We start from the raw sequence: 27,177 nt of genomic DNA on the forward strand, positions 1-27,177 counted from the left end.
TGGTGGTAGTGACCTTTTTAGTAAGAGGCTCATAACATCGGTAACCCTTTTGGTTCAGCCCGCACCCCACGAAGACACATTTAGGAGCACAAGGTGATAGTTTGGATCTTTCATGTTTCGGGATATGGACGTAAACAGTACATCCAAAGACTTTGGGTGAGAGATTTAGGTGGTTAGGGATTTTGGCTAATTTGGATAGGATATCAAGCGGGGTTTTCATGCGAAGGATTTTAGTAGGTAGGCGGTTTATAAGGTAGATAGAGGTAGCAACGGCTTCGGGCCAGAAATGTTTCGGGACTTTGGATTCGATCATTAGGGCTCGAGTTATTTCAAGTATGGTTTGATTTATCTTTCGGCCACCCCGTTTTGTTCAGGTGTGTAGGCACAGGAAGTTTGGTGGCATATCCCTTTTTCTTTGCAGAATTGGGTCATGACATTGTTAACAAATTCCCTCCCATTGTCGGACATAAGGGTTTTAATGGTACTATGAAACTGTGTTTGGATTAATTTAAGAAAGGAGACGAATCTATCAAACACCTCAGACTTATGTTTCAAAAAATAAATCCATGTCATTCTAGTGCAATCATCAACAAATATCACAAAATATCTAAACCATTTCCACCAATAATCTAGGCAGGCCCCCACACATCAGAATGTACTAAAGTAAACATGGAATTCATTCTAGTATTTGTAAGCTTAAAAGATTGTATGTGGCTCTTGGCCAAAACACAAGTTTCACAAGCAAAATCAGCAGGAATAGAAATGTTCGGGTAAAGAAGTTTAAAATAACCAGGGGAGGGGTGTCCTGGTCTTCGGTGCCAAAGCCAAGCCTCTTGTTTCGTGGACCCGTGAGCCAACATCACACTACCAGTTTGAGCTATCTCGTCCACGTAGTAGAGTCCATGCTTCTCAGTGCCACGCCCAAGAATTCTCCTCGTCTGAATATCCTGCAAGATACAGAAGTTCAGATGCATTAGAAGGGTGCAATTCAGTTCCTTGGTTACATGACTAATGGACATCAGCCTTTGAGACAATGTAGGAACATATAAACAATTCTTAAGACGATGTGTAGGAGATATCTCAATAGTCCCGGAATCCACAACAGTAACTAATTCCCCATTAGCAGTATGAATATATATGTCTTAGTGACTTCATCATTAAAATCAACAAAATCATTCTTTTCTGGAGTCATAATATCAGTCGTACCATAATCAAATATTCATCCTCTCGTATGTGTATCAGATATATTTTGGACATGAAATGCAGCGGAAATATTGTATAGGGGTGCAAAAGAATTTTCAGATACATAAGTGGGGTCAATTTCATATTTCAGAGAGTCAGGGGTGCATTTAATCAAGAAATGGGGTTTATTTTCGAAATCATCAAACTGTTGGGGGTATATTTGCAATATTCGAGACTTTCTAGGGTTTGGTTTAAAACCAAACCCTTTACCTCCTTGAAGCGGCACCGCCATTCCCGTCTCTGTCCACTCGGCTAGGTTTTCGGTGCCTCGTACGTTGCCGCCGCTGGATTGACCATCCTGGCGGTTTCCCGATCCGACACCGGCCGTTTCCCTTGGGTTTTCGGTTTCTGCTCGTCGCGGTTTTCTGTCGTCACCTCCTCCGGCGTTGAATTTCACCTGAGCTTGTGCGGCCCTCGCCTTCTGTCGCTCCTCCCACCATTCTGGATACCCCAATCGTTTAAAGCAAGTGTCCCATGTGTGTTTTTATTTTCGACAGTGGGAACACTACAATTTTGATGTGTCGGGGCAGTTTACCGGCCGGCTGGTGGCGGGGGGGGGGCGGCGATGGTCCGTTCCGGTGTGGCTGGCGATTGCTCTATGCGGAGAACCCGTGCCCGATCTCCCCAGTGCCCGATCTCCCCAAGTGATAAATCGGCGTTACCGTCATCGGTGTCTACGGTGGGTGCGGTGGACGTCAGTGGCATGATTCGACGTCGAGCTGCCTCCGTCTTCACCCACCCGTAGGCTGCCGCTACTGATGGGTATGGTTCCTCCTTCAAGATTTCTCGCCGGATTGAGTCGTACTCCTGGTTCAGTCCCGTTAGGACTTCATCAGCCTCTTCTCGCTCGAATGCACCCTGTACTGACCAACTCCCTTGTCGCAACAAGTCACGGGCTGTTTCTAGCAGCGATCAATATCCACCCATAGCCCGTGGAGTTTCCGGTAATATGTCTCCAAGTCGAGATTTCCCTGTCTAATTGCGATTACTTTTTCTTCCAGATCGTAGATGAGATATTTGTCCGCCTTATTCTCAAAGGTCACGGTGAGGCTGTCCCACAATGCCTTCGATGTCTGGTGGTGAGCAAAGTCCGAGATGATGTCGTTCTCGATGTTGTTGACGATCCACGATAACACCACTAGGTCGTTCTCTTCCCATTCATCGAACCCTTTGCTCCCTGGTTCTGGGGGGTCTTTTTTATGTAGGAGTACGCCCCTCAGCCTCCGATCTTCACCTTGATCAGTCTCGACCATAAGGGGTAGTTCTTCCCATTTAATTTGAATGCTATGGTGATGCTCTTGTTGTTCCTTAAGGTTTTCATCTATTCCTGATTGGGTTTTGTATCTTCTTCTGTGTCTGACATGTTTTTGGTGTAGGATTGGTTTTTCTGGACTTGATTTTGGCTAAAAACAGGTTGGGTATTGGTATATATCGGCTATGATGAAATTTTTCTAAGCCAGGATTGTTACTGCTCTGAGGCCATGTTAGAAATCGGTAGAATGATTCATTCTTATTCACTGAAAAATGTACAAGGATTATAGAGCTTATATAGACTAGGCTATCTCTATACATGGTAAACTTAATTTACATTTATTTGCATTCTATCTATGGTATGACTTGACTCCATATCAATCACATATTGCGTCCTGATCTCATGTGATTTCTTTCCAACAATATGTTCTTTTTTGAACAAGTACATTTAATCTTATTGCCTAATTATATCTGTGTATAAAAGGGATATTCCAACTCAAATTAGTGAATTACCTCCTCTCCACATTATATACTCCTACTACTCTGTTATTTATAATAGGGCTCACTTGTGCATAACACTACAATATGACTCTGTTAATTTTGTAAAGCAATGCTCTTTAAACTTAATTTTGTAAAATAACTTCCTTTTATAGTTATAGATTGAATTGAAATCCCACCAAGTATATTCACATTGCTACTACTATTTTGTATTTCCCACCATTTGCTGTGTTTGATTTTCAGAGTGTTTGTGATAACATATACATATCTATGCATTCATAAGAAAACAAAAATCTGCAGATGGAATCATCAAACAGTTATACCACTTTCCACCTTATGTCCAAATGTATAATCCCATCTCTCGAGTCGATCAGATGGTACTTCTCGTTGATATGCTCGTTTTCGACCACATCGGCCAAGTGAATCTCTACGTATCCCAACGACTCCTATATATGTCGAACAGCACAATCAACATCATGATAAAAATTGTGAGCCATACATCAAGGAGATGGAAGTTATGGTGGTTGTACCTTACACATGACTCCCATGCGCCGTCTCTTGCTCATCACCTCGATCTTAATGAAATCCTTCACGGGAGCCTCATCTAGCACGAACTGGAATTCTTCGTTCCAATAAGGGTTTCGAGTTTTCTTCACAGTCTACGGATGATGCATTGCAAATTGCACATTTGAATGTTATTAATTAACCTAAACATATATTGAAGTGTATTGATTAGTGAAAATCTCACCTTAGTTCGCCGTTTGCCACCTCTAAACAAGACTGTGGCATAAGGGCTGCTCAGGCTGGTCTTCCCTTCAACGTCTTTAGCCTCCACGACCCTAACAAGGAGCAGACCCGTCCCACTCAGCGACATGCTTTCATGGCCGTTTCTTGAACTTCCGTTTCCTGAAGAACCAGATGATGAACTAAATTTCTTGCTGTCTTCGAGGAAAGGAACAAAGGTCGTCTCTAATGTGATCTGGCCGTGTGGCTTCTTGTTATGTGGGTCGTTCGGGTCCATGCTATTATGCAAATCAAGCGTGATATCTTGTTTCTCGTATGGAACGAGCATATTCAGTGGAACTACCTGCATTCCTAGATAGTCATGAGCACCAACCTGGTATTCGAATAGGAAAAGAAAAGAAGCGTTACACGACATAATCTTTAGACGAACTCAACGAGCACACTTGTTTCGTGGATTAACTAAATGCACATCTTGCTAGTAATGTATACCTTTTCCCAGTCAAAGAGTTTCAGCTGTAGAACTTGGGACACGGGGTCCTTCACGGTCAGCTTGAAGGTCTCATTCCATTCGGGATTAAGATTATTCTTCTTGACAGTCGTCTTCTTTGAAGGGAGTCTTTCCCCTGTGAGGCTCAGTTTAACATAGGGATCAGAGGTGCTCAGGAAATCCATGTTTAAGAGATTGTGTGCTCTTACAACCTTGACATGTAGTATTCCAACAGGCTTCTTTGTAGCCCCTCTGGCGATTTACGAATACAAGAATCAGAGTGAAAGATTTTGAATAAACGAATACTAATAAGAAGCACATTTATTAGTTTCTGAGAGAATGTTAAAACTTACAATGAACTATCAAGGATGTCTATCTCTAACGTTTGTGGCCAGAGATAAAGCTTAGCGACTTGCCTCGCCACAATGTCCTGCAAGAAACAGAAGTTCGGGTGTCACGACTAATCCAGCAGGTGACAACTATTCATCAGCTAAGACGAGGCACAATCACACGCGTGTACGGTGTATTCATCGTGTCTAGCATGTGTTTCATCTTTTTCATATGCAGAGGGGCTCAAAGTGATAGGAGCACCTGTACAATCTGGTAGACACCGGGTACTGACATAATATCACATCCCATGATTCGAAGTCCAAAGTCTACCATTGGCTGCAATCTTGCAACAAGTGTGTCAAGTGGGTTCAGATAATTCTATAGAAGTTGAGAACTGAAAGTCTGTCGATATTGAGAAAAAATCGAACTTGAGAATGACAAAATTTAGATTTTCCTTACCTTCTCCATCAGGGAAACGGCAATGCTGGAAAAACATGGGAATGACGGTACAAAGGGTCTCAAAACAATCCTTGTTGCTGATGATATTTGAATGTCTACAACCTGGCCACAGAATCAGCTTAATGATACATTAAAAAATATGGCATCGTGCGTGCAATCCACATTATGTTGTTATACATACTTTTGTACAAAATCTTGTTAAAAAATGATACCATGATCATTATAGAACTGGAAAAGACTATGATCAGTTATCCAAAATAAGCACACCCTTTTTCATTGACCTCACAAGTTTCAACTGTTCATTTCACTCTAAAAAAGATGAGCATATGCAGGAGAATTGAAAAGGCCGAAATTGCATGACAAAATCAATCGAAAGTGCAGAGCTAGTGATGTTCGTCTTACCTGGATAGCTAGTCGTAGAGATGACAATTTTACTTCTAGAGCAATGTCAGCATCCCCAGCCCATCTCAGTGCGAGATCAAGAACTAGTTCATTCTCATTAGAATCTTGGGGCTTCAGACCTGTTGGGAAAAGGCCGAAATTGCATAACAACATTCAACATTGCATCTTCAGATTGAGGTGACTAGTGACTATTCAGATCTTACCATGAATCTTGGGAGGAAGGCTTCCAAGAGTAAGGCGTTCAAAATCGATGGATTTGATCTGATATTGGCCAATATACTCAGCAAAGATAGCTTCTGCAGTGGTCTTAATAATCCCACACGCTGCCTGAAGGCAATGCTCGAAATCAGAAAGGCGAAAATGGAAGAAAGCCGGTGCAACTTGCATTGAACATATAATACAACTTCACCTTATCAATATATGGCCATGCATCAAGGATTACTCTGTTTAACCAATCAACCTACAAAATTCAAAGCATATAAATCAATTGGAAACCAAAAACATGATTCAAAAACATTTCAAACAGGCTCACCCTCTCATAATCTGGATTCATCACCCATAGTGGAAGATTAGGCATGATATCAACTATGGAGCTCGAGTCAAATTCATTAACCGAGTTAACCACAACCTCCTACAAATTCAAACACCAAATGTATATAAGTAAAAGGCAACATTTTCAAGTCCAATATTAGTTCAAATTTCAACATATCAACTTCTAACTAAAAATGATCAAATGGAATTCTTTCAAGAATCTCAAAAAAGCAAAAAAAATTGAATCTTGAACTGGAAACATGAATTCTTACCTTGGCTACATCTGTGGGGTCGAAGTATATAAACACCAAGAATCCGACAACAATTCCTATTGGAATCCCAAACCCAAATCCTATCCATTCCAACAAACTCTCAAGAAATCCCATCTTCTTTAATCATCGAAACATCACAGCTGTTCCAATGGTCACCGACAATCTATAACCAGAGAGAGAAAAAACGTGAAAAATCAACAACTTAACAAGAGAGAAAAACGTGAAAATCAACAAGTTAAGAAGAGGATCATTAATTTGGAATATACCATTAATCAAAAGACTGGATTTTTTTCCGTCCCAGCTGGCGTAGCGGCGATGTTTTTCGTAGGCGGGTGTTGACGTAAACTGATTCAAAGAATTTGGAAGCTTGTTTTAAATGCGAACGTGGCAAGCAATGGAGGTTTTATTTGTTTTTTGTCATAATTGGTAGTTGAATTGCGCAAGACTACGCCACAAATAAGGTTTCATCAAGAATTGGTCCAGTTTTAATTGTGTTTGAATGAGACTGGTGGGGTGAGATTTGAAATACTTGTATTTCATTAATTGATGACATGCACAACTTGATTTGCAAAAGGGATTGATTCTTTCTTAAGATTAATTATGTTTGATTTCCTTTTTAATTTCATCGATATTTGTAATGTGTATTTATAATGCAGTTTGATGCAGATATATGTTAGCTTAATTTTAGACTAATAACATCCTATTCTATTTACCTTTTAATATTATTATAAGTATGTAAGTTGAAAATAATATCCTAGGTGTGGTACTCTATGATAATGTACAAGAGATTAAAATCTAAGTGCAACAAACTACAAGATGTAATATTCTACTATTATTACGTAAATCTCGATGGAAAATTCGAGGTTGTCAGATATTGATAAGCATATATAAAAATAAAAATCATTTGGTCACTACAAGTCGGTCATTTTGCTTACAAATTCGTAGTAGTGATTCTTATGTTTCTTTAGAACGAATATATATACAAAATTGATATAAAATGGGAAAATTGGGATACAAATAAGCACAAGTACTAAATACTCTAAAAATACTTTTAAATTACTAAATAATTGTGTTAAAAATATTCTTTCCGTTATTTAAAATTATACACTTTTGAAAGGATATAACTTTTAATGTATAATTGATAAATTAAGATAAATAAATAAATAAATAATGTTAAATAATTATTAATGAAAATTGGATACATTTCATTAGTGAAAACAAAGTTTCTTAAATTTTAAAGTTTATAATGGTAAGGGACAAGCTACAATAGAAATAGTAGTTTATATTTCTAAGGAACGGAGGGAATATATTTATGGATCGAACCTATATGGAGACGGTTACAATGAAAAGCTTTTAAAAAAAAAGACTAAAATGATTAAAAAAAGAGATAAGATAACAATAGAAACTAAAACTAAATGAAAGCAATATAAAATACGATTAATTTCACTCCACACTAAAGAGTCGCGACTCATCAAATGTAAAGCCACTACTATATTCAAAAGTCGTGTATTAAATCACACAGATAAAAATAAGCACCACGCATAATTTGATTTGATATAGAAAATTTTAATACAAATACCATAATGGACGAATCTTCTACCGGATGATATAAAACACATCTACAATCCTCTCTTGTGTAGATCTCTAGGGTTCTTCGTCTAGGTAAAAGATGGAAGAAAATTAAAAGATGAAAAAAATGATAGAATGAAAGATGTGAATTATGAACTCAATGAACTTCATTTTATAGGTGTGGATAAGGTTGAGATGTGAATTTTTGAAGTTTATCTGAAGTGAGAAAGAGATTAAGCTTTAAAAGGCATGTATATCTCTACATCATCAATTTTTGCCAAAATCTCTTCGCTCTCTTGACAACACTAAGAGCATCCACAATAGCAAGGACTTCCCCACGGACTAGCACTAGGACTTTCCAAAAATACCTTCTGCCACGTCATAAGGACTTCTCACCCCACTGCCACATCACTAGGACTTCCCACTGCACAATATGGGACTAGCACTAGGACAAGCACTAGGACTTCCCAACAACACAATTTCACATTTAATCTACGGATTTAATACGAAATTCAAAATTCGACACAAATACGAGGAAAATGCAATCATAATTTCATTTAAAACATTAAAAAAGTTCAATTAAAAAAAACAATTACATCAACATGCATTCTTCCGCTCCCCCAACTCTTCAATTATATCACGCTGGAGTCGAATATGGGCTTCTTGTTGGCGCATGTCGGCATGGGCTTGGAGCAGCCCGACGTCATCATGAGGTATCTCCATGCGTACATTGGCGGTGGCCACGCCGTGGCTTGGCCCGACGACATTTTCATTGGTCCAATTAGTCAGTTCTGGACCTTCTTGTTCGACAATCATGTTGTGCATGATAATACACGCGTACATGATATCAGCAATGCAGTCGTCATACCACAAACGGGTTGGACCCTCACCGCCGCCCATCGAGCCTGGAGTACACCAAATGCCCGCTCCACATTCTTGCGCGCTGCCTCCTGTCGGCTCGCAAAGTACACCTTCTTATCTTCGAGCGGACATCTGATCGTCTTCACAAAGACGGGCCACCTAGGGTATATCTCATCCGCCAAATAGTAGCTCATATAATGCTGGTTGCCGTTGACGACAAAACTGATGGTCGGACCAACGCCCTGGCACTGCTCGTTGAAAAGGGCGACGACTGGAGGACGTTGACGTCGTTGTTCCCTCCGGCTACCCCAAAATATGCATGCCAAATCCAAAGCCGGTAGTCAGCTACGGCTTCGAGGAAAATCTTCTGATTCTTGCCTTTGAAGCCGGTCGTGTAGTGACCCTTCCAGGCGATAGGGCAGTTCTTCCACTCCCAATGCATGCAATCTATGTTGTCCAACATCCCAGGAAACTCGTGCACCATCACGTGCATATCCATCAGTTCCCAACAGTCTTGGGGGGTAGGCTTCCGCAAGTACGTCTCCCCGAATATTTGAATGACGGCCTGACAAAAATACTGGAGACATTCGCGGGCAGTGGTCTCGCCGATGTAGAGGTACTCGTCGAACATGTCGGTCTCGCCTCCGTAAGCCAACTGCCTAATTGCAGCAGTGCACTTCTGTATAGGCGTGTGTCTGGGTCTGCCACTCGCATCCCTCCTGAACCGGAAGTACTTGTACCGACGCTCTAAAGCGTTCACGATAAGCATAAATAGATCTCGATGCATCCTAAAACGTCGCCGGAAGAAGTTGTCCCCAAACCGCGATTGCTCGCTGAAATAGTCCTCAAACAACCGTTGGTATGCAGCGATGTGGTCCCGGGGTACTACAACTTGATGCTGGATGGGGCGAGGTATCGCCGACTGCTGCTGCTGCTGCTGCAAGACCGTCCTCATCATGCGATTTATCTCAGCGGACGTATACGCCCGTATCTGTTCCCAGATTTGCCGCGATGCTTCACTATCCCAGCCACCACTGCCTGCACCACTACCATCCACACCACCACTACCACTAGCCATTTCGGGATGTCGAGAAATGTAGTTGAAGAAGTGAAACTCGTTAATACAAGTTGTAACGCCCCACTTTTCGAACCCTAATTTTCGAACCCTAAAATTTTGCATTAAATGTTTTAATGCCGTGAAGTATGTGGATTAATTGACGAGTGAATTAATTGCTTGATTTCTATGCGACCTAATTTTGTTTTGGAGTTGAGAGGTGGAATAGTCAATCTTGTCGAATTGATGACGTGGCCTTAATTAATCGATGCGGAATGAAATATAGCCGCAAATTATATTTTTATTTTGGGGAGTGAGATTTTAATAGGATCATCAATAATTGCCTTACCCATTTTTTTGGAATTTTCGACCACTATGAATTTATGGAGAGGAATTATTTTCTTGGATTTAATTATTTGCTTGGGATAATTACCCAATTAAATCCAAAGCCTAATTATCCTATTTCTTGATGAAAGAATCGGCCCCTATTATTCCTAAGGGAGATTTCGAAATCTCCTAGCTTGTGGGAGAAGAAATTATTCATTATTTATTTGGATCCCTTAATTATTTCTTTCCATGTTTTAATTGGAATATCCTAGCAAATCTTGCCTTATCTTATTTTATTCAAGTTTTGGAAATTATTCCTTGTGGAAGGAATATTTCACACGCCTGTTTCCATTTATTGTGGGAGGATTTTTATTGATTTTCTTGCTCCGTATTATTTTATTCTGCTCCGTGAAAATACTAAATTAAATCAATGGCTAATTATATACCATGATTTTCGAAATATTCTCCCTTATTCTCCCTCATTATTCACGCCAATCATCCCCCCATATCTCTCCAATCTTAATTTGATTATTCTCTCAAATCTTCAATTAATTATGTGATATTCTATTGCTTAAGCCTATAAATAAAGACTAACTAAATCCCTAAACCTAGCACACAATTCACACGCCTACTTGCTTCAAATCACACGCCCCCTCCCTCTTCTCCACTTCTCCCACACTTGTTCTTCCACTCTACTCAAGATCCTTTCGAATATCCAAGAGATTATTGAAGAATCAAGACTTTTATTCATTCCTACCGTTTGTTTCGTCCAAGAGAGGTAAAAATTGGACCCTATTCTTCATTCCTCTCCATCTCAACTCTTCTTTTGTTCCCTCATGGATCTAGTGAGTGGAGGGAACTCAAATCTAAGGGATTTAATCGGTGGGAATTTGTGTTTGGATGTGTGATTTGCGTTTTGAATGAATTGTTTGATGATTTAATGAATCTATGGTGAATGATATATGATGTTACGAAAACATGAGTATAAGGACTCTCTCGAGCATGTTTGTGTGTTAAAACCATGAAAAAGTTGATTTTGAATAAATAGGGATAAACCCTAATTCGAATTTTTAAAGGCATGAAAAGCTGTAAGTTCGGACAGTATGTTCCGACATGTATTTGACCGGCCAAATGAACTCCGATTTGATCGATTCTTTTTCCTGAGTAAACTTCATGATGTCTTCTGTATTGTGTTAGAATTTCAACTTATTTGGACAAAAGATGAATATATGGTGAATTTTTAAAGTTGACTGCGCATTTCTGGCAGAAAGTGTTTTCTCGACCAGTGAGTTACGTTTTCTATTTGACTGACCTAAAAACGTTATTTTAACATGATTTTTAAACTGGGAGTTATTTGATGAGTCTATTACGTTGTGGTAAACTTTTAGCCCCAACGGAAGTCGGGTGAATTTTTAATAATTTTTATAAAATAGTTGCGCAGTGCTGCCAGATTTCTACCTTTACAAAAACACTATGTTGTTATAAGTGATATACATGATTGATATATGTGATGACATGATGTGTTGTTCAAAGATGGGAAAAGGGAAAACGATAGGGACATGCATAATATTAAGTCAATGGTTGTGACTGATAAGATATATACATTATCTAAAGGTGATAACTCGTGCGCGAAGCGTGATAACAAAGGAAAGGCAGTAGTTGGTATCTAAACGGTCGAGGTGTGCTTCTTTTCTACCCTACACTATGTGTGGGCTTTCTTTTACTAAACTCTTTTACGTATGATTGTGGAGCTATAAGGGTGGTTTAAAGTATTTATCATGCCGTGATTTGTTTTAACGTGCCTATCTGATGTGGTTGTTGCCACTGTTATATAAATTGAATTCGGGTCCTCGTAGGGCCTCAAACACTACTTGGATTAGTGTACACCTATGGTAGATCGTGTGCTAGCGTACGGGCTGGCCGGTCTAGTGACCTGATTTGCGGCCGCATTCCTTGTCATGTATTAGCAGATATGGCTATTGTCTATGGGAAAATGACTGATCAGTCGAATTTTACAATGGGAAATGATTTGAGTGCCTCAGGCCTTTCTAAAGCTAAACCCCGATGGTTACTTACGTATGGCATGATAAACTATATCTTTATTAAAAATGTTTTCGGCATAAATCCACTGAGTATTTTATAAGTACTCAGCCCTGCATATGTTTTCCTTATGTGCAGGTTGAGCGGCGACAAGCGGATGGCGGTGTTGAGCAAATTAAACGAAATTATAATATTGTCTTGAAACTCCGAGTGTCGTCGTGTCTTCACACATGACTTCACTCTTTCTCTTGGTCGTTTTCCGCTGCGATATTTCTTTTACTTATTAGCAATTGGGCTTGAACTTGAATTTGTTCCGTTATTGGATATTTTAAAGTCTTGCTGGATAATGTCAAACTCTTAATCTTTTCCATTAATATTAATGTTTGGCCCAACTCATTATTTAAACCCGAGCCCTCATCTTGTTTTATACTTAATTGCTCGTTTAATATGTTGGTCAAGCCTTATTGATGAAACCCTAGCCTATTTTCCTTGTTATATTTAAGTCTGTTTAAGTCGCGATCGCCCGCATTTATTATACCCTAGAAGGGCGGTCGTGACAGTTTGGTATCAGAGCCTCAGTTCTTTCCGCTCTGGACCCAAGAGTCTTGTTAAGTCAAAGTCTATTCATGTGTAATTTGACTAAATGATAATCGTCGAAGGCTCAACACCACGACTCGTCTCCGCCCAACCACGAAGAATGAGGTAACAAGCATCTCAATTTATATTGATCTGAACCTGTGAAATGTTGGAAATTTCGATGGGAATATTACTCTTGTGAGAATGAAATTATTTCGATGGAAATCGAAGATAATATGACATCTTCGAAAATGTTGTTTGAAGTGTGGGGTGATGAAAATACATGTATATGAAATTGTTTAATACTACTATGCCAAAAATGATGAATACTGTTGTGCACACCCCGATAAGGAAAATCGGCGAATATGTGATTGGACTTCTATGAGTTTGGCTAGATGAAATTCTAAATGATTGAAAATTTCATGAATTGTGAAACGTGAAGTATGAGTGTGATTACTTGATTATACTATGAAACACCTATGGGAAATAAGTAAATACTATGGCTTTTGGAAAATGTTGTGAAGATATGCACCGTGAGACACTATGAGATTATACAATTGCTTTTGTTTAACAGTGAGGCATGATGGCGTTGAATGTGTTGGATATTGAAGTATGATTGTGAACTTGTATTGGTTGATGTTGAGATTTGCTATTACGTCCACGAAACTGCAAATTTTTTTTACTTGAAGAAAATATATGCTGCTTCCATGAACGACAAAACTTTTATGCCTAGGCGGTTACAATTTCATGACTATGAAACTGTGAAATGCAAAGCATGATACACGTGTAGTTGCGAGTTTTTATTGTGATACAGATGAACATGAACTGCATGATTTATGAAATGCGATTCCATGGATGATTGATTGACTGAGTGTTGCTATTCACATATATTAATGTACGATGTTTGTTATGTTATGGAACACCAAATGATTTATACGAATAAAGGTGTTGATTGTGCAATATATGCATGACGTTTATGTGGTGAAAATCATGACCGGTGAAGTACGAGGTATCGTATAGAACCACTATTAAAGTGGAATGTGGAACTTTTGAACTTAGCTGCAAACGTAGGAGCCAGATGAAGCTTAAGTTAGGTAATGATCAGATAGACGTTGAAGTACGAGGCTTCAAGCTATGCTTGAAATTATAGAGTGCCTAAGAGGTAGGCCAGACTGAACGTGCTAGAACTTAGTTGTAAGTTGACAACTGCAATATCACTTTCCTGAGTGATAAAACCAACGAATATATATATATTTCGAACTTTGGTGTATCCTCACAATGGCGAGATCATACCTAAGATCTAATAAAACTATGCAGTCTTGCGTACCATGCCAAAGTGGCGATGCGACACAAATACAATGACGTTTACGACACCTTAAGACCACGTGTACAGCGGCAATGCTTTTCGAAAACTACGTGGCATGGCAAGAAGACTTTGAAGATGCGACTATCAAAAAAATTGTTATTAATTTCGACAATACGATGAATCTCAACTTGGAATCCACGATTCCATAGAACGATGTTACCATGTTCAGGCTCGTGAAAATGTGCGAGGGAGTACGACCCTCGTAGCTAGAATGAACGATTTTTTTTTAATCAACAGTACTTACTTGGATTCTAAGTTCTTTTCGGGACGTTTTGAATAAACGTGAGCCCTTGTCTATTTAAACACCTTGGTTGACTCCCAATTTGCAAGTAATGCCCACTATATTTTTCCCATATCGAGTCATGACTCGCTTTCAGTCTTGAAAATTTGTACTTGCCTTCGTACCTTGGACATCTTGATTAGTCGTCTTCTTTGATTCATCTTTCGTAAGGACAATATTTTGACCTTGTGAACTTTCGTCATTGAACTTCATTCCTAAGGTCGTTTGCAGTTATGACCTTCAGTATGATCACACCTCCAGACCTGTTTTCTTTAAAGGATTGAATATTCTTCTTGGAACTACTAGCTCACCTCTTTATTCGGTAACCATGTATGTGGCAAGTTCTTTCTTGCAGAAGTGAAATTCTTTTTAACTCGGTTTCACTACATATATTGCTTCATACTCAATGATTTTTCTTTCTGCAACACCAAGTTAAGACTATCTTGTTCTCTTCTTCCTTAATGGTTGATCTTGTTAAATTTCTGAAAAATTCCATTCACTTTGAGTTGTCTTTAACAAACCCGCGAACCCATTGATGTGAGTTCATGATGTTGTTGAACCATTATTTGTACTACTTCATGACATTTGTCTATGTTTCTAAATCCTGCCGCGACTGATTATTTTAGGCCTTGACCCGTTTGAACGATATCATTCATTGCTGTCCAGAATTTTTGCAAATTGTGATCTAGCAGTCGGCTATGGAATTTGAGAATTTTTGCAGTTTCATCCTGTTTCCATGACCTATCTCATGTTCTTTCGAGCTCTCATCAGAAGTAAATTCTTAAATCTCTATGGGTTTTATTTGATACCTCTAAACCATGTGATTCTCAGAATGGACGGGTTGAGTCCAATGGAACTCAATCATTGCATTGTTGTTCTTGTTTCCTTGATTAATTTTGGAGCCTTCCCGACTAAAAACATCATCAGCAATGTTGCAACAATTTGAAATCTGTTCATATCCAAGTAAGACTGTTGGGTCAAATTTCGAATCCTTGTTACTAGACAGTAGGGAAATGCAGTGGTCGACTCGGATATATGCAAGGAATAAGTTTCTATAGTCGGACAGGCTCAAAAATGACACACTCACTAGAAGCATCGACATAACCGACGAGCTACATATATGAGTGAACGATCGATCGAACGATAAGCGAATAAAGAATATGAGAAGATGTATTTACGGTCACCATCGTGCGAGGAAATTATAGAGGAAGTACCAGCCCCTTCATAGAGTTTATTGCACAAAATAAATATCGTCGGCAAGAAAGAACCTATGAAAGGTGACGAGAAAGAGCCACGGGACGGCGATACGATCGAGAAAAGAAATGTGTGATAATACCATGAATAGTAGAAAAAAATCGTGTGGAAGTTAGAAGACAAAACGAGAAGAGTTAATAGAAATTTTCATGGGAGAACTTAAGTTAGTCGCTCACGATTTGCAAGTTATGGCTATGAGGGATATCGACGTAATTCTAGGAATGGTTTGATTAACCACGAATTTTTGCGATGATTCGTTGTAAGGAGAGACAGATATCTCTACAAGCCTAGGGCAAGGAACCCACCTTATGCTATGGAATCTTGATGAACCGGCGAGCATCTATCATCTCCGCGCTCCAAGCTAGTACGATGGTAAGAAAGGGGCGTCCTTCCTATCTTGCCTAACTAAAAGGAGAAGAGGTAGGAGAAAGTAAAGTGGGAAATGTTGCCGTTGTACGAGAATTTCCCGACGTTTTCCCCAAAACTTTACCTGGACCACCGCCAGACCTACAACTGGAGTTCACAATCGACCTAGAGCCAGGGTCGGCACCTGTGTCCAAGGCACCATACAGAATGGCGCCTAAGGAGTTAGAGGAACTCAAGATACAGCTCCAAGAGCTTATGGACCTGGGTCTTATTAGACCCAGTGTTTCACCGTGGGGCGCACCGGTGCTTTTTGTGAAAAAGAAGGATGGATCGATGAGAATGTGTATCGATTATAGGGAACAAGATGACCATCAAGAACAAATATCCACTGTCGATGATAGATGACCTATTCGATCAACTTCGAGGAGCCGGTGTATTCTCTAAGATGGACTTGAGGTCCGGGTACCATCAGTTGAGAGTCCGAAGAGAGGATATACCAAAGACGGCTTTTCATACGAGATATGGTCACTATGAGTTTGTCGTAATGCCGTGTGGATTGACGAATGCACCTGCGGTATTCATGGACTTGATGAATCGAGTGTTTCATCCGTACTTGGATAAGTTCGTTTTGGTGTTCATCGATGACGTGCTTGTCTACTCGAAGAATGAGAGAGAGCACGAGGGACATCTACGAAGCACCTTGGAGACGTTGAGGACCGAGAAGCTATACGCTAAATTCAGCAAGTGTGAGTTTTGGCTGGAAGAAGTCAACTTTCTTGGTTACATCGTGTCGGCAGAAGGAATCCGAGTGAATCCTGCCAAAGTTGAGGCTGTACAACAATGGAAGTCACGATCGTCACCGAACGAGACTCGGAGTTTCCTAGGTTTGGCAGGATACTACCGAAGGTTCATAGAAGGATTCACTAAGATAGCGAGACCAATGACCCAACAACTCAAGAAATGAGTCAAAGTCAATTGGACCCCGGAGTTTGAAGCGAGCTTTCAACCCTTGAAGGAGAAATTGACCACCGCGCCAGTGTTAGCTGTGCCGGAGCCTGGAGTGAACTACGTAGTCTACACCGACGCTTCGAAGGTGGGACTAGGATGCGTGTTGATGTAGAACAACAAAGTTATCACATACGCGCCACGACAATTGAGACCGCACAAGTTGAGCTACCCAACCCAAGACTTGGGTCTAGGTGCAGTAGTACATGCCCTAAAGATTTGGAGGCATCATCTCTACGGAGTTCGATGTGAAATCTTTACGGACCACAAGAGCCTGAAATATTTCTTCGAGCAAAAGAGATTTAAACATGCGACAACGAAGATGGATCGAATTGGTGAAGGACTACGATTATGGCATCAACTACCACCCTGGTAAGGCAAATGTAGTGGCAAATGCCTTGAGCCGGAAGGGTCATTCCCAACTAGCCACCTTTCTCACCATAGAAGAAATCCTGGTTCGCGAGTTTAGTAAGATGAGCTTGGAAGTGGTGAGAGCACCGGGAACAGTGGAAGCGCGAATCGCCACTTTAATGGTTGAACCTAATCTAAGAACAAGAATCGTTGCACAACGAATGGATACGAAAGTTGGAAAATTTCGAACTAAAGTGAGAACTGGAAAATCGGGAAGTTTTAGTGAGGAATCCGACAACGCCCTCACTTTTGAAGAGAGACTGTGCGTACCAAACAACGTGGAACTCAAGAACGAGATCATGAGTGAAGCTCATGAGACTCCATACACCGCTCACCTGGGAAGCACGAAGATGTATCAAGACTTGAAAGAGTCCTTTGGGTGGAATTGTATGGAGAGTGACATAGCGACATTTATGGAACGCTGCTTAGCCTGCCAGCAAGTGAAGGCTCTACATCAACGACCGTACGAAAAGTTACAACCACTAGAAATTCTCGAGAGGAAATGGGAGCACATTGTCATGGACTTTATGACAGCTTTGCCAAAGACGCAAAAAGGGAATACTGCCATATGGGTAAGTATAGACCGACTCACCTACCGATTCCCGCAACGCCTGGATCGAGCAAGCTAGCTCAGATCTACATATAGGAAATAGTGCGACTGCATGGAGTCCCAGTGACGATCACGTCTGACCGTGACTCGAAACTCACATCAAGATTTTGGATGAGTCTGCAACGCGAGCTTGGAACTCGATTGAATTTTAGCACGACTTTTCACCCGCCGACCGATGGACAATCCGAGAGGGCGATCCAAACTCTCGAGGTCATGTTGAGAACCGTGGTGCTCGACCGCGGAGGAAGTTGGGAATCAATGCTACCGCTGATCGAATTAGCTTACAACAACAGTTTCCAAACAACAATAAACATGGCGCCGTACGAAGCCTTGTATAGAAGAAAGTGTAGATCGTCGCTCTCTTGGGATGAAGTTGGCGAACGAGGAGTACTTGGACCTGATGCAGTTAAAGAAATGATTAAAATTGTCCGACAAGTTCGTGAAAAGATCAAAGAAGCTCAGGACAGACAAAAGTCGTACGCGGATGTCCAACGAACCTACTTGCATTTTCAAACTGGCAACAAAGCTTTCCTCAAAGTATCCTCGTCAAGAGGGATAACGCGTTTTGGTGTCAAGGGAAAGTTGAAGCCACGATTTATCGGGTCTTATGAAATTCTAGAAGGAGTATGACCCGTTGTGTACCGTTTGGCGCTACCCCCAAGCCTTGGAAACGTGCACAACGTCTTTCACGTATCACAATTGCGAAAACACGTATTTGGCCTAAAGCATGTGATTCACTACGAAGAAGTCGCGTTGAACCCGGACTTGAGCTATGAGGAGAGACCCCAAATGACTTTAGACCGAAAGGTCCAGAACGTGACAAAATAAACCGGTTGCTTACATGAAAGTACTTGGGAGAAACCACGGACACGAGAAAGCCACGTGGGAGCTTGAGGACAAGGTGATGGAACTGTACCCAGAACTCTTCCCTTGAGAGTACCAAATTTCGGGACGAAATTTCTTTTAAGAGTGGTAGGATGTAACGCCCCACTTTTCGAACCCTAATTTTCGAACCCTAAAATTTTGCATTAAATGTTTTAATGCCGTGAAGTATGTGGATTAATTGACGAGTGAATTAATTGCTTGATTTCTATGCAACCTAATTTTGTTTTGGAGTTGAGAGGTGGAATAGTCAATCTTGTCGAATTGATGATGTGGCCTTAATTAATCGATGCGGAATGAAATATAGCCGCAAATTATATTTTTATTTTGGGGAGTGAGATTTTAATAGGATCATCAATAATTGCCTTACCCATTTTATTGGAATTTTCGACCACTATGAATTTATGGAGAGGAATTATTTTCTTGGATTTAATTATTTGCTTGGGATAATTACCCAATTAAATCCAAAGCCTAATTATCCTATTTCTTGATGAAAGAATCGGCCCCTATTATTCCTAAGGGAGATTTCGAAATCTCCTAGCTTGTGGGAGAAGAAATTATTCATTATTTATTTGGATCCCTTAATTATTTCTTTCCATGTTTTAATTGGAATATCCTAGCAAATCTTGCATTATCTTATTTTATTCAAGTTTTGGAAATTATTCCTTGTGGAAGGAATATTTCACACGCCTGTTTCCATTTATTGTGGGAGGATTTTTATTGATTTTCTTGCTCCGTATTATTTTATTCTGCTCCGTGAAAATACTAAATTAAATCAATGGCTAATTATATAGCCATGATTTTCGAAATATTCTCCCTTATTCTCCCTCATTATTCACGCCAATCATCCCCCATATCTCTCCAATCTTAATTTGATTATTCTCCTAAATCTTCAATTAATTATGGGATATTCTATTACTTAAGCCTATAAATAAAGACTAACTAAATCCCTAAACCTAGCACACAATTCACACGCCTACTTGCTTCAAATCACACGCCCCCTCCCTCTTCTCCACTTCTCCCACACTTGTTCTTCCACTCTACTCAAGATCCTTTCGAATATCCAAGAGATTATTGAAGAATCAAGACTTTTATTCGTTCCTACCGTTTGTTTCGTCCAAGAGAGGTAAAAATCGGACCCTATTCTTCATTCCTCTCCATCTCAACTCTTCTTTTGTTCCCTCATGCATCTAGTGAGTGGAGGGATCTCAAATCTAAGGGATTTAATCGGTGGGAATTTGTGTTTGGATGTGTGATTTGCGTTTTGAATGAATTGTTTGATGATTTAATGAATCTATGGTGAATGATATATGATGTTACGAAAACATGAGTATAAGGACTCTCTCGAGCATGTTTGTGTGTTAAAACCATGAAAAAGTTGATTTTGAATAAATAGGGATAAACCCTAATTCGAATTTTTAAAGGCATGAAAAGCTGTAAGTTCGGACAGTATGTTCCGACATATATTTGACCGGCCAAATGAACTCCGATTTGATCGATTCTTTTTCCTGAGTAAACTTCATGATGTCTTCTGTATTGTGTGCGAATTTCAACTCATTTGGACGAAAGATGAATTTACGGTGAATTTTTAAAGTTGACTGCGCATTTCTGGCAGAAAGTATTTTCTCGACCAGTGAATTACGTTTTCGTTATTTTAACATGATTTTTAAACTGAGAGTTATTTGATGAGTCTACTGCGTTGTGGTAAAATTTTAGCCCCAACGGAAGTCGGGTGAATTTTTAATAATTTTTATAAAATAGTTGCGCAGTGCTGCCAGATTTCTACCTTTACAAAAACACTATGTTGTTATAAGTGATATACATGATTGATATATGTGATGACATGATGTGTTGTTCAAAGATGGGAAAAGGGAAAACGATAGGGACATGCATAATATTAAGTCAATGGTTATGACTGATAAGATATATACATTATCTAAAGGTGATAACTCGTGCGCGAAGCGTGATAACAAAGGAAAGGCAATAGTTGGTATCTAAACGGTCGAGGTGGGCTTCTTTTCTACCCTACACTATGTGTGGGCTTTCTTTTACTAAACTCTTTTACGTATGATTGTGGAGCTATAAGGGTGGTTTAAAGTATTTATCATGCCGTGATTTGTTTTAACGTGCCTATCTGATGTGGATGTTGCCACTGTTATATAAATCGAATTCGGGTCCTCGTAGGGCCGCAAACCCTACTTGGATTAGTGTACATCTATGGTAGATCGTGTGCTAGCGTACGGGCTGTCCGGTCTAGTGACCTGGTTTGCGGCCGCATTCCTTGTCATGTATTGGCAGATATGGCTATTGTCTATGGGAAAATGACTGATCAGTCGAATTTTACAATGGGAAATGATTTGAGTGCCTCGGGCCTTTCTAAAGCTAAACCCCGATGGTTACTTACGTATGGCATGATAAACTATATCTTTATTAAAAATGTTTTCGGCATAAGTCCACTGAGTATTTTATAAGTACTCAGCCCTGCATATGTTTTCCTTATGTGCAGGTTGAGCGGCGACGAGCGGTTGGCGGTGTTGAGCAAATTAAACGTAATGATAATATTGTCTTGAAACTCCGAGTGTCGTCGTGTCTTCACACATGACTTCACTCTTTCTCTTGGTCGTTTTCCGCTGCGATATTTCTTTTACTTATTAGCAATTGGGCTTGAACTTGAATTTGTTCCGTTATTGGATATTTTAAAGTCTTGCTGGATAATGTCAAACTCTTAATCTTTTTCATTAATATTAATGTCTTGCCCAACTCATTATTTAAACACGAGCCCTCATCTTGTTTTATACTTAATTGCACGTTTAATATGTTGGTCAAGCCTTATTGATGAAACCCTAGCCTATTTTCCTTGTTATATTTAAGTCTGTTTAAGTCGCGATCGCCCGCATTTATTATACCCTAGAAGGGCGGTCGTGACACAAGTGGTACGGATGAAAATGAACCGAAACGAGCCATATATAAAGTTTTAAAAAAAAATCAAAAAAACCGCTCGTCCGTGCGTTCGTCCGTAGGATGCCCGCAATAGCGGACGAGCGGGATATACAACGGACGAGGGGTCGTCCGCCCAGCTCGTCCGCGAGCGTCTCGCTGGTCACAATAGTGGACGAGCGCGATGGACGAACTGAAATCTGATTGAGAAAGTTATGACCATTTTATGAAAGTTGCTTAGAGCATCCACAATAGTGGACGAGCCGGCGGACGAGCAGGCACATAATTTATCTTCCTGAATCTAAATCTGGCAGAGAAGCTACTTTAATTTTGTCTTTCTGAAACTATAACACATCCAGATTGATGGTAGCAATAGCATTTTATCTACCCTCACCAAGGACACATAATTTTCATTTAGACGTGTTTGAGCATCATATGGGAGCTGCTATCCCATGAATACTTATGAGTTTTGAGAAGCTTTTGCGTCGGTGCCGTTCCAATTTCAGTTTATTTCCATGTGCAGCTTGTAAAGAATCCGGCTCTTTTCGATGTGTTGGGGATGCCTAATCTTTATGGTGACATTATCAGTGACCTTTGCGCTGGCTTGATTGGAGGTTTAGGCTTAACTCCCAGGTATATCCTTTTGGTCCCATTTCTTAACGTAGTTAACTTATTCAACTCACCTAATCTACTATCTTCTACAGCGGTAATATTGGCGAGGGAGGGATTGCGCTTGCTGAAGCAGTGCATGGTTCTGCACCTGATATTGCTGGAAAGGTAGGAAACAACTTGACACGCTCTCTTCTGCTCATTTTAATCTGCAAATTTGTTAAATTTGCTTCTTTGAGCATGTTGAAGTTGTGACATCCATGACCCAAAATATGCTTTATTTTACATATTAGCATTTATATTCATTGGAAGTATAGATATATAAATGGATTGCTATAAAATATGGTATTATATTAAAACTATGTTCGGGATAATTAAACTAAGTATGTGTACTATAAATGTATATACCGATTTAATAGTTAACTAATGAAAGTAATAAAACTATATTATATATATATATATAGGTGAATGTGTTTGTATAAGAACTTTTATTCAATATTTTAATTGTTAATGTGTTTAGATATATGTAGCTTGTTTACTTTGATATAGTTATATGTATTTGGCTATAAAGTGGGACACGTGTAGACAAAATAAGAGGAGGAGCTGGCCATATCGTCTCATGCATTTGACGTGTGTAGTATATAGGTGATGAATTTATAGGGAGGAGGGGGAGTTTTATCTGGAAAAAAAAAGGAAGAAGGGGTTTTTCGACAAAAAAAGAGAAGAGGGAGAGAATGAAAAATTAAAACATAAAACTTAAATTTCATTTTAGTTTTAAGCGGTACAAAAGAAATATTTGTGGATAAGAAAAATGGGGAGCATGTGAATTCGACAGATAAAGGATTGCAGAATGAGAAGAGGAATTTGGAAGTCAGTTAGATTACCTTTAATCAGGTGTGTATAAATCACACTTTTAGTTTTACATGTGTTATGTGGTTGATTGTTATATGTTGAATTGGAGTGAATTATTGGATTATATGGTGTGAAATTGATATGATTATGAATTATTTGATTTTGATGGTCGAATATGATATGAATATTTGATTGTTGAAATGGACATGTATGTTTAGATATATTGGATAATTTGATGGAATATGATATGGATATGTTATTGGTGCAAAGGATATGTTTATGATACCGATTATGTGAATCATTGGATTAAAGACGATCTGTGACAGCCTTGTACTGGATCTGAAATTTTAGAGGGACCTATGAGTCCAAATACAGAGGGACCTTCGGGTCAAATACAGAGGGGTCTATGAGTCCAATTACAGAGAGACCTTCGGGTCATAGAGGAATCCCGGGCAGATACCAGGCTTGACTGTTACATAATAATAAACTGAATAGAGTGACATATGCATATGAATATGAAATAGTTTGTTTTTAAATTATGTTATATATTGCTTCTGATTATATGTATTGATAAAAGAATATGCTTGATGTTTGTATCATGTGAGACTAAATGTGGAAATTTATATATACTGAGTTGTGGCTCATATAAACCACTAAATTTTTCAGGAATAAGATAGCAGTAAAGTTTTGACTGACATGGGTCATAGGAACTTCACGTGTTATCAGGTTCGGTGGCTGACGCATATTGGCAACCTTCTCCTCCTCATCATTTTGCATGTAGATAAATGTATAGTATGTAGAGGGGTGAGAGGGTTCCACTACTGTGTAAAATGTTTTCAAATATGTAATTGATATATGTTGAATTTTAAAATTATATAATATGTGTGTTCTATGAATTAGACACATGTATTAATTGCTTTTATGATAAGGGAATTATTTATTATAAGAGTATACGTCAGAGTGGTTGAGGTGTGACAGAAGTTCTCACTAAATAATACGGAAATAAAATTAATCTGAGCTGTATTTGTCACAACAATATATATCATATTGCCAAATATGATTCGAGTTGGAAAGCCCGATAGTTTTTGCATGTATTGCAACTCGGGTTCTGACAAGATAAAAATCTATGTTCATACTTGTTTTATCATGTTGGGACTAGCTGGAATAAAATAAGATGTGTTTGTTCTTCTTCCCCTACTAGCTAGTGGTACAAGAGCTTTTTGAATACTTAGCTAAAGCCATGTTGTTGATGCAGAATTTGGCAAATCCGACAGCATTGCTCCTGAGTTCTGTGAGTATGTTGCGGCATTTGAAGCTCCATCATAAAGCCGACAGAATTCAGGATGCTGTACTGAAGACGATAGCAGAAGGGAAGTACAGAACAGGTGATCTTGGTGGTAAAGCAACGACAACCAACCGAGTTCACCAATGCAATCTGCGATCACCTCTTAACCCGAATCCGGCACTTGTACATCTTGATTCTTTTCTGGCAGCAGTTCAGCAATATGAGGCTGTTGACTTATATTTTGTTTCTGCAAATATAGATATAGCCATTACTAGTTTGTGAAGCATCATAACTCATCTCTCCCTCAATTCTTTGCTCATAAGAAGCAAAAAAAAGCCCATGCCCCTTCCCTTCAACTGAATTATGGGGTAAAATATAACCTTATTGTAAGCATTGCACGAATCTGTTCTCTACTGAGGGTTGGTTTTTCTTCCTCAGAAACCATTACTATTTTCTTCCTCTTGAACTAATCTTTCCAATTATGAATGTTGAATTTATTCGCTTTCATTTTTTAACTATTCGGTTTTATATTAGTATCAGTGTCAGTGATCTTCCAAGAAGATAAAATTTCAAAACTTGGGGGTGTCGGTGGTCATTTAGGTTTTACTTAAACCCTACCACATAATCATAGCTCGTACGTGCCATTAAATTGAATTATACGTTAATGTATAAACCCATTATGATTATTATTGAAAGGGTATCTATATAGCTAATTAGTTAAATAATTCTGTTTCTATACCGTGGATAAATTATGTATTTTTCACGTCAAATCATTCACACTCCTCTTGAACAGAGTAATTTTTTTAGACTTTCTAGTAATGAAATAGGTCTACTTGTTATGCATGGAGCCATGCATGAAAAGCACAACCTAAGTGTGATTTAGATATGAAAATTGTTTTTAATTACAATATCTCCGCCGCAGAAAATATTCCACTAACAACACCTGTAATCTACCACCGAATTTTAAAACACGAATAAATATAATACTCATGAAATAATACTTCTCCCAATTTGGAGTATTTATTATACGTATTCATCCTATAAGCCAACTAGTAAATCAGAGTGAGCTCATTCATTCCGCTCTTTCAGTTCTCCAAATTTTTGATCTGAAATCGTGAGTTGAGATGGAGTCTGAAGGCATTTTGCTCGGAATGGGGAATCCGCTCTTGGATATTTCCGCCATCGTCGATCAAGGCTTCTTAGACAAGTAATTTCTCCAGATTTGCCGATATCGCATTGCTTTGTTATTATATCAAGTTTTTGTGCGTTTTCAGCTTGAGATTGTGTAGTTGTTAAGACTGTTGTTTCGATTCACGGATCCGACGTCTTAGGTGTTTTGCTTGTTAATTATGGCCATTGCATTGCATGTCAGAGTGCCGAGTGCGTGATGGTGTGATTTCTGCTCGGTTTAATAGATGTCGGATTTGGAATCTGTATATATGTCAATTAGCTTCTTTGCTCGACAGGTACGATGTTAAAGTGAACAATGCTATTCTGGCTGAGGATTAGCACTTGCCGATGTGAGTAGTTCGGTATTTGTTCTTTTGTTTTTGTTCTTTTCTGTAGTGTAATCTGACTATTGAAGTCTTTCCATACGTTTGTTTTTATCTGAATATCTTTTGTATGTCAACAATTCCATAACTTGTGAGCTTATGAGAAAGTAGAAACTGAATTTGAAATCGAACCACCAAACATCAAAGACTTTTATGACTATTCTCTATAATGACGATGATTTACGGGTAACTACAATCTGTATATTTTTAAAGTCGTGCTTCATTAAATCCAATATGGTTACACTGTCCCTGTGTAATGCTATATGTTATGTTGTTAACTTATAAAGCTACTGGATAATGGGACTCAGTTTCAGTTAATTGATTTGATATTACTATTGAATCTGGGAGAAGTTCAATTGATAATGGAAAGAATTAGGAATTTAAATGTAAGATTGTAGAGCACGAGACATTTGTTATCTCAGAATTATTCATGTCTGGGTGTAAGTCTAACTCTCTCCACTACGTATGAAGAAATGACGTCCAAGTTCAAAGTAGAATTTATTGCTGGAGGTAATACAGAATAAACAGCAGTTGGTTTGAACATGCAAAGCTGGCTGGTGTTAATGTGAGTCCATTATCAGTTCAACGTCTTTTAACTATTATGATCATCCTCTCTTGATCATAATTTGCAAAGCTAATCATCTTGTTGTAATCAGCTTCCTTCCATCCTAATAATTGTTTAAATTCGTAATCTTCTCATCATATGTTCTACTATTATGCAATAGTCATGTTATCTTCTGCACATATTTTGTCATTGTTACTAGTATTATTAATTACTACGGAGATTCCTAATTTGCACACAAATAATCACTATCATAATATTATAGCTCACTGGTTTGAACAGGTTCATTACTATGAAGATGAATTGCCTACAGGCACTTGTGCCGTATGTGTGCTTGGTGGTGAAAGGTCTATATGCTATCAGAATTTATTGAATTTTTTTTCCTTGAGTTTTCTGACAAAAAACAATTTATTCGAATGAAAAATATTGCAGGTCACTAATTGCCAATCTGTCAGCTGCCAATTGCTACAAACCTGATCATTTGAATAAACCATAAAACTGGGCTTTGGGTACTCTCTCATAATAGCACTCTTTGATCAATATCACATAATAGCAAATCTTG

The 27,177-nt window shown here is 39.0% G+C and overlaps 3 protein-coding genes across 3 annotated transcripts; 1 reads left to right on the forward strand and 2 right to left on the reverse strand.

Moving 5' to 3' along the window:
* Positions 1–3,116: 3,116 nt before the first annotated feature.
* Positions 3,117–6,608, reverse strand: LOC121763568 (synaptotagmin-3-like). The gene is made up of 13 exons (XM_042159611.1): positions 6,483–6,608; positions 6,217–6,379; positions 5,946–6,044; positions 5,823–5,873; positions 5,617–5,740; positions 5,414–5,532; positions 5,012–5,113; positions 4,814–4,888; positions 4,576–4,652; positions 4,225–4,474; positions 3,740–4,108; positions 3,522–3,650; positions 3,117–3,437 (listed from the first exon to the last, which is right to left on the reverse strand). The coding sequence occupies exons 2-13, from the start codon at positions 6,328–6,330 to the stop codon at positions 3,309–3,311; spliced, it is 1,638 nt and encodes a 545-aa protein (XP_042015545.1). The 5' UTR covers positions 6,331–6,379; positions 6,483–6,608; the 3' UTR covers positions 3,117–3,308.
* Positions 6,609–8,018: 1,410 nt separating this feature from the next.
* LOC121764375 lies at positions 8,019–9,724 on the reverse strand. The gene is made up of 2 exons (XM_042160410.1): positions 8,996–9,724; positions 8,019–8,090 (listed from the first exon to the last, which is right to left on the reverse strand). Exons 1-2 carry the CDS (start codon positions 9,722–9,724, stop codon positions 8,019–8,021), a joined length of 801 nt encoding a protein of 266 aa, XP_042016344.1.
* A 960-nt stretch (positions 9,725–10,684) lies between these two features.
* LOC121764965 (isocitrate dehydrogenase [NAD] catalytic subunit 5, mitochondrial-like) lies at positions 10,685–24,833 on the forward strand. The gene is made up of 5 exons (XM_042160999.1): positions 10,685–10,805; positions 21,324–21,366; positions 22,278–22,387; positions 22,459–22,531; positions 24,471–24,833. Exons 3-5 carry the CDS (start codon positions 22,314–22,316, stop codon positions 24,780–24,782), a joined length of 459 nt encoding a protein of 152 aa, XP_042016933.1. The 5' UTR covers positions 10,685–10,805; positions 21,324–21,366; positions 22,278–22,313; the 3' UTR covers positions 24,783–24,833.
* Positions 24,834–27,177: the final 2,344 nt, after the last annotated feature.

Source organism: Salvia splendens, chromosome 14, assembly GCF_004379255.2.
Source record: "Salvia splendens isolate huo1 chromosome 14, SspV2, whole genome shotgun sequence".
In the NCBI taxonomy this organism is placed as follows: Eukaryota; Viridiplantae; Streptophyta; class Magnoliopsida; order Lamiales; family Lamiaceae; genus Salvia; species Salvia splendens.

What these genes read in the sequence shown, in the direction of transcription:
- LOC121764965 (XM_042160999.1), top strand. Translation starts at nt 22,314, where the DNA reads ATGCCTAATCTTTATGGTGACATTATCAGTGACCTTTGCGCTGGCTTG. An exon ending in GGTTTAGGCTTAACTCCCAG is followed by an intron (nt 22,388 to 22,458) that starts GTATATCCTTTT and finishes TATCTTCTACAG; the next exon opens with CGGTAATATTGGCGAGGGAG. An exon ending in CACCTGATATTGCTGGAAAG is followed by an intron (nt 22,532 to 24,470) that starts GTAGGAAACAAC and finishes TTGTTGATGCAG; the next exon opens with AATTTGGCAAATCCGACAGC.
- LOC121763568 (XM_042159611.1), bottom strand. Translation starts at nt 6,330, where the DNA reads ATGGGATTTCTTGAGAGTTTGTTGGAATGGATAGGATTTGGGTTTGGG. An exon ending in GTGGCAAACGGCGAACTAAG is followed by an intron (nt 3,651 to 3,739) that starts GTGAGATTTTCA and finishes CATCATCCGTAG; the next exon opens with ACTGTGAAGAAAACTCGAAA. An exon ending in GCATGGGAGTCATGTGTAAG is followed by an intron (nt 3,438 to 3,521) that starts GTACAACCACCA and finishes CGACATATATAG; the next exon opens with GAGTCGTTGGGATACGTAGA.
- LOC121764375 (XM_042160410.1), bottom strand. Translation starts at nt 9,724, where the DNA reads ATGGCTAGTGGTAGTGGTGGTGTGGATGGTAGTGGTGCAGGCAGTGGT. An exon ending in AGAAGATTTTCCTCGAAGCC is followed by an intron (nt 8,091 to 8,995) that starts GTAGCTGACTAC and finishes GGATGCTCTTAG; the next exon opens with TGTTGTCAAGAGAGCGAAGA.